At 54.6% G+C, this 7283-nt stretch overlaps 1 protein-coding gene across 1 annotated transcript in view; it reads left to right on the forward strand.

Moving 5' to 3' along the window:
• Positions 1 to 1286: 1286 nt before the first annotated feature.
• The window catches only part of KCNN4 (potassium intermediate/small conductance calcium-activated channel, subfamily N, member 4), a 16373-nt gene continuing 10376 nt past the window's right edge, over positions 1287 to 7283 (forward strand). Inside the window, exons 1-3 of the mRNA XM_006871356.1 lie at positions 1287 to 1536; positions 4985 to 5080; positions 6285 to 6712. Of these exons, the coding sequence (XP_006871418.1) occupies positions 1378 to 1536; positions 4985 to 5080; positions 6285 to 6712 (683 nt within the window). The 5' untranslated portion in view covers positions 1287 to 1377. The remainder of the gene's footprint in view (positions 1537 to 4984; positions 5081 to 6284; positions 6713 to 7283) is intronic.

Below are 7283 nucleotides of genomic sequence, written 5' to 3' on the forward strand. Positions count from 1 at the left end.
CTGACCTTGAGGTTTGCAGCCCGATTCGTAACCACTACGCTACCAGAGCTCCTTGTATCAGCATATATGTGTGTACTTTTGTGTTACCATTTATTTGTGTAGTTTTGTCACCACGTTTGTATATCTTTGTGTCACTGTATGTCTCTGTATGTGTTGTGTCTCTGTAGCCACATGTGCTGAGTGTGGGTGTTGTATGTGGTGCTCAGCTGTGGCTTGGAGACAGAAGAGACGCTGCGGAGCACGTTTTACTCTGTGTGCCGCATTTGGGCGTCAAAGTCCATGTTACTTGTGGTCCAGGGTTCACTCTGGGATGTGTGCCTTGTGATGAGCCAACATATATTCGAATGTCTGCCCTTGGGCGTGTTCTGCTGGGATTTCTGTGTGTCACTCTATTGTTGGTCTCTGACTGTGTCCGCTCGTATTGTTCTATGACTGTAGATTCGAATCTCATTGTGCAGCAGGATACAGCGTGAGTCTAGGTGAATCAGTGTGTGCAGTGAATCACCCTGTAGGCATAGCTGCCCGGAGCTGCCATATGCTGGGCATCTGAGAGCTGCCACGGGCATGTCCCTCAATGTTGTGTGTCTGCCGATGGATGTCAGAGTCATTCCACAATTGTGGAATGTTTGGGACCCCGTGAGTGCACTGTGGTGCAGATGTGTTGTTTGTGGTGTTTGGGTAGCGCCGTGGATCGCTGCGGTATGTTGTGTCTGTGTAATGGGTATGTTTGGGTGTGGCTGTTGTGTCAGAGAACGTTGAGCCGGTGTTGAGTGCCCTGTGTGTAGACAATATTTGGGTGACGGTGAGCACCACGGGACTCAGCCCTTTTGCTGAGTAGTGTTGGTGTATGTTACACCATGTGTGTGGTGTCCGGGTGTGACTGTAGGCTTCAGAGCTGTTGGGAGCTGTGAGTCACTGTGTAGAGGTTGTGTTGTGTGGCCACGTGTGTTCGGTTCCGTCTTCTGCAGGGCTGTGTGTGAGGGTTTATCACCCAGGGCCATGTGTCATGTGGTGTCTGGGTGTGGCCCAGGGTAGGTGTGTATCAGTGTCTTCAGACCGTTGTGTGGGACAGAGCCCATTGTGAGTCCACGTGGATGGACGACAGCCTCTTCCTTGCTGTGCCCCAAGACACACCCTTGGTGTGGGAAGGGGGGCTGGGGAGCCTCCCCCCTGGCCAGGGGCGTCCCAGGCCCCTCCCTGCCCTGCCCAGCCGTCACCACCCTCAGAGGGCACAGGGCTGCACGGTGCCTCAGAGCCAGAGCCCCAGAGTGAGCACCGAGGGCTGACAACCTGCAAGGCACAGTGGCTGCCCTTTGTGTGCTGCGAGGTGGGGGGACCTGGGCGGGAAACTGGCTGAGCCCCAAGACTCCGGGGGCCATGGCCGGGGAGCTGGTGCCGGGCCTGGGGGTCCTGCGGCGCCGAAAGCGCCTGCTGGAGCAGGAGAAGTGGCTGGCAGGCTGGGCGCTAGTGCTGGCGGGAATTGGCATCGGACTCATGGTGTTGCACGCTGAGATGCTGTGGTTCGGAAGCTGCCGGGTAAGTGGAGTCCGGACGCTGGGCACTGGAGGGGGCCAGGGCTCCAGGGTCTGAGAGAGTAGGGGGCTGGACCTCTCTAGGTAGAAGGGAGGCGGGAGCTGGGAACCCCTGGGACTCTGGGGTTTGAGAGAGGAGGGGGACTCGGGCAGGAGAGTGGGAGGGGCCCAAACTCCGGAGTCTGACGGAAGAGGGGAATGTAGATCCCAAAACCTAATCCTGGGTTTAAGGGAGGAAGGGGACCGCGAGCCAGGATTCCTGGAAGGTCGGTGGGAGGAAGGGCTGGGGTCCAGGACTCCAGGAGGGGGCTGGGGGCGGGAACTTCTGGGTCTGAGACAGGAAGGAGCTGCAGACCTGAGTAAGGTATATGCTGGGGCCCCTCCGCTCTGCAATAAGAAGGGACTAGAGCCACAGTGTCTCAGTCTTTGGTGATGGTGGCATGAGATGATTGGAAGTCCCAGACCCCCTGAAGTCTGGAGGGTCCCAAGAATGGATTAAGGAAAAAGAAGCCCAGGTTTGGTGAAGGGAGGGTGGGAAAAAAAGAGTAATTTCTTCCAGTCTTGTAGGCGGAGGTTTCTGGGTCCTTATCTAAACTCTAAAGTTTACCCATTGCCTGGGCAGCAAAGGGCAGAGCCCAGAAAAATCTGGCTGGGGGTGGAGGTGGAAAATGGAAAATAAACTCACCTCCTCTGGTCTCCAACATTAAGGAGTTCAGCTTTCCCTAGTTTGGGAAATAATGAAGAGGAAAGTTTCTAGTACCCTGGACTCCTGGGTCTGAAGGAGGAGGGGTTTCAGAGGGTCTTTGGGGATGAGGGAGCTGACTGTGTGAATGGTGATAAGTAGGGAAGAAAAAGGCAGGTAATAAGTAGGGAAGAAAAGGTGGCTGGTGTCAACAGGTGGCAGCATGTTCCAACTCTGGTCAGGGCAGTGGTGGGAGCAAACTGAGGCCAAAGATAAGAATCAGGATTTCAAGGGGTCAGGCATACCTGAGTGAGGTGAGGGTGGAGAATTGGGATGGAGGAGGCCCTAGTTTGAAGGGTTTCTGGGGAACGGAGGCTTAAGCAGGATTTGGGGGTGGGGGAGGCAGCCAGCTCTGAAGTGTCACAAGGAGGTCAGGGCAGGCCAGCTTCCTCTGACCAGGCTGGCCAAGGCGAGGGCATCTGGGCCCTGGGGGGGTGGGGGTGGAACTGCTGAAGTCCTTGCCAACAGGAAACATGGACTGGGGCCTACCAGCCGCTCCCACGCTCAGTTCCCGCCCCGACTCATGTGGTGGGGGCACAATTCCCACCCCATCCCTGACCTCCCCCCTTCTCCCCTCTCATTTCTTCCTTCCCTCCACTACCTGCGAGGGACCACCACTTCTCCCACTAGGACCATGGATACAGCTCCCTGAGATTCAGTTTTCCCATCTGTAGGCCGGGGCAAGAGTTGAAATGCATGATTTGTAGTGGTTACAAATCAGGCTGTGAATCTTAAGGTCAGCAGTTCGAAACTACCAGCTGTTCCGTGGGAGAAAGATGAGGCTTTCTGCTCCCGTAAAGATTTACAGCCTCAGAAACCCTGTAGAAGGTCACTATGGGTCGGAACCGACTCCACGGCACGTAACCACCACCACCACCAAGGGTCCTCCTAGGAGTCCTTGTGCAGTAGGTTAAACATTGATCTGCTAGCCTTAAGGTTGTTGGTTCAAACTCACCAGCTGCTCCATGGGAGAAAGATGAGGCTTTCTGTTCCCATCAAGATTTATAGCCTTGGGAACCCTATGGGATAGTTGTACTCTGTAATATAGGGTCACTATGAGTCAGAATCAACTCAGCCCCCCTCTCAAGGGCTGCTTAGATAATATCCATGTCCTCTCCTCACCTCCATCTCAGCCTCACAGACTCATTGTGCAGGGACCCCAACACCTGCTCCCCCAAGGAGAAGGGCTGGAGGGGAGCCATAGGCCAAATCCTAGGGGCACACACGGAGACTGGCACCAGTTGAGTGGAGGGAAAGGAATAAAGAGACATATAGAGAGGCAGAGACACAGAGAGACAGAGGCAGAAAGAGATGGAGAGAAAGATCAATAGAGAAAGAAGAGGCCATAAAACCTACCAGTGAAGAAATATTCGAAACCAAATCAAGAAAAGCAGAAACTTCCCCGAGAGACCAGGAAAATTCAGAGGCAGAAGTAGGGGCCAAAGTGCAGACAGGCCCCAAATTTGAGGGCAGAGGAACTGGAAAAGACAAGACCACCACAAAGAAGTGAATTGCATGGGCAGTGATTGTGTTTAGTGGGGTGAAGGTTGGGACAGACTAAAGAGAGAGATGGAGAAAGGGGGAACCAGAGAAGGATGAAGGAGGTGGAAGAGAGCTAAGGACAACAGCACCATTGTTTAGCTTAGGGGGCAGAGGGCAGCCCTTCCCCCCAGAACAGGAAACTGGCCCTCTTCCCCTCCTCAGAGGCGAGGCCCTGGGCAGGCTGGGGGAGCTGGCATCCTTCTTAGGAGAAACAGGTGCCTGGCTCAGCATGGGAACCCAGGTGGCCTCCTCACCCTGACAACACCCCTAGGCAGGGACACCCCCACTCCTTCCTAGGGAATTAAGGCATCCCAGTCCCACTAAATCTCTCCTTCCAGAAGTCTAGATTCTTCCTTGGTATTGCCACACAAAGAGAGGAAAAAAAATACTTCTTCATGGTTTCTGGAAGCCCTTTGCTTCCGGCCAAATCTGCCCTGGGCTTAGAGCCAGGAGAGAGGGCCAGAGGGAGGGGAAGAGACATAGGGGGCAGAACTGGGGGCCCTCTCTGAGCTGGGGCCAGCATCCCAGGGACTCAGAGCAGGATATCACTCCTTTGGGGACTGAATGATAGTTCTAGGTTCTTCTGGAATTGGGTGGGTTGGGGGGAGTTGAAGTTGGTTTCCAGGGCAGGAAAGGAAGGGGAGAGGGCCATCTCTGAGGCCAGATGTCTGTTTCTAGATACCCCCATCCCTACACCATCAGGGCTGAGCAACTCTTTTGGGTGGGAAAAGAGACTGGGGAGTTAAGAAGGAATGAGTGTTTTCAAGAATTCCCTTCAGAGGTAAAGGTTTTAGGAAGAGAGGGGAGGAGGATGGTGGACACAGGCATCCGGAATAGGATTGTCCACTGGGAAAAGAAAAGTTTACTTCTCCTGGGCACCAGATGATGGTTTTTTGATGTTCCCAGAACTGAGACATCGTGAGGAACTGGTTTAGATGGGCTGTTGTTGACTACTGTGGAGTCGGTTCCCACTCATAGTGAAAGCCTCATCTTTCTACTGCGGAACAGCTGGTAGTTTCGAACTGCTGACCTTGAGGTTAGCAACCCTATTCACAACCATTACGCTACCAGAGTTCCTTAGATGGGGCTGGGAAATTGGGACTTGAGACTGTTGGAGGTTTTGAAGGGAGCCGGAAGCTCATCCCTTGTTGCTATCTGTCCCCAACAGTGTGCGCTCTACCTGTTCCTGGTTAAATGTATGATCAGCACGTCTACCTTCTTACTCCTTTGCCTTATCGTGGCCTTTCACGCCAAAGAGGTCCAGGTAGGACAAACCGTGCCTCTAAGCCCCTTCCTCACTCCCTCCAGCCCCCACCACACCCTGTCAGCTCACACTTTCCACCCTCCTCCTCCTCCTGGGCTGAGTAATGAGGCTCCTCCACCCTGAGATGTGTCCACACCCTCCCCCATCAGGATGGGATGAACCCCAGACAGACAGACAGACAGACAGACGCACCTGGAGCAGCCCCAGCCTTCCTGCACCTGCAGCTCCCAGCCTCCTTTTTACCCTGTTCAGCCCTTCCAGCTTCTCCATCTCCCTGATTCTACTCCAGGGACCGCTCCACAAGTCCCCCCAGGAACCTCACTTCAGGACCCACCTCTCAGATTCCTATCCTTCATCCCTGGTTCCTCACCATTCCCATACCCAAGCAGCCTAAGATCCCAGCTACCTCTCTCTGCCAATCTCCCCTTAGAATTATGAGACTACGTCCCACCCATAGTCCTTTCCCCTCAGCCTCCCCAGACATTCAGCTCCTCATCCCCTACAGCCCTTCCGCATCTCCCCATATCCTGTTGACCCATCCTTTCTCCCTATCCCCTATCCCTATATGAGGTGTGGTAAACTCACTGCAATACTTGGTACATAAGGAGTATACGTTGTTATTATCATTAATAACATTGTTAATTAATAACAATGATTTGAGCAGTTAAATAACCTGGGATTGTAGCTGCTGCCCAATTGAGGGGCCCCCCCGAGCAAATCCCTTCACCTCTCTGAGTCTCAGTTTCTTTCTCTGTAAAATGGGAGTAAGATTCATAATCTCATAGTGTTGTGACGTTCACTGAGTCCTGGCTTGTAAAAGGGTGAGAATACACATTGGTCTGGCCAGCTATTGTTATTGCGAATACATATTATTATCATTGCAATGACTACGCATACTCCAAAAGACAGACGTAAGCGGGGCCACTTAAGACGGCAGGGTGGGGTGAGGGGGTGGTCTGTCTATGTGGTGCACTCCAAGTCCTCAACAAATATTAGTTCTGGAAGTGGACTGAAACTTGAGGGGCAAGAAGCACAGAGAGATGTTAGACCTTGCCCCACCCTTCCCTCAACCTCCTTGCCCCTTGCTAGCTCCCTCCTCGGGTCAGACTAAACGGACGCGCCCCCCTTATCTCGCGGTGCAGAGGGGAGGGCCGTTGCCAGGACTTGGCCTAACCCCCGCTCCCTGTCGGCTCCCTCCCCGCAGCTGTTCATGACCGACAACGGGCTCCGGGACTGGCGCGTGGCGGTGACAGGGCGGCAGGTGGCGCAGATCGTGCTGGAGCTGGCGGTGTGCGGGCTGCACCCGGCGCCCGTGCGGGGACCGTCGTGCGCGCAGGGCGCGGGCGCGCTGCGCGGGACGGTGCAGACCTGTCCGGGTTTTCTGGACCAAGAGGAGGCGCTGTTGTCGTTGGCCATGCTTCTACGCCTCTACCTGGTGCCCCGCGCCGTGCTTCTGCGGAGCGGCGTCCTGCTCAACGCGTCCTACCGCAGCATCGGTGCCCTCAACCAAGTCCGCTTTCGCCACTGGTTCGTGGCCAAACTGTACATGAACACGCATCCCGGTCGCCTGCTGCTGGGCCTCACGCTGGGCCTCTGGCTCACCACCGCCTGGGTACTGTCGGTGGCGGAAAGGTGAGAGTGCTGGAGGGGGGGGTGAGACTGGAAGTCCTGGAGGTGAAGGAAACATTCACCGCCTTCCTGTGTGATGGGGATGGTACAGGTTGGAAGCCAAGCCCTGGAGAAAACACACATTTCCCACTCTTTTCCAGTCCACACTCTCAATCACCAGAGTGAGGAACCAATGGGCCCGCCTCCAGCCCTTTCTCCACTTGCTGCCCATTTCTGGGCCCACATGCACACACAGACCCTTCGCTTCCTGTCCCCACTGCCTGAAATCCCCAATCATGTGTGCATTCAGTCGCCAAACCCAAGTCACTGGCACCTGGTTAAGGGATACTTGCACCTGGGAGGAAATGGAGGTTTTCTGAATGAGCAAAGAGATACTGTAGGACTAGACATTAGTCTGGAATGGCGTGATTAGGGACTGCTTGGGGGAAGAGTAAGATCTTGTGGGTGGCCGTTTAGGCTTGTAGCGTAGTGGTTATGAATCGGGCTGCGAACCTAAAGGTCAGCGGTTCGAAACTACCAGCCGCTCCGCGGGAGAAAGATGAGGCTTTCTACTCCCGTAAGGATTTACACCCTC

This window comes from Chrysochloris asiatica, unplaced genomic scaffold (assembly GCF_000296735.1).
Source record: "Chrysochloris asiatica unplaced genomic scaffold, ChrAsi1.0 scaffold00168, whole genome shotgun sequence".
NCBI classification, from domain to species: Eukaryota; Metazoa; Chordata; class Mammalia; order Afrosoricida; family Chrysochloridae; genus Chrysochloris; species Chrysochloris asiatica.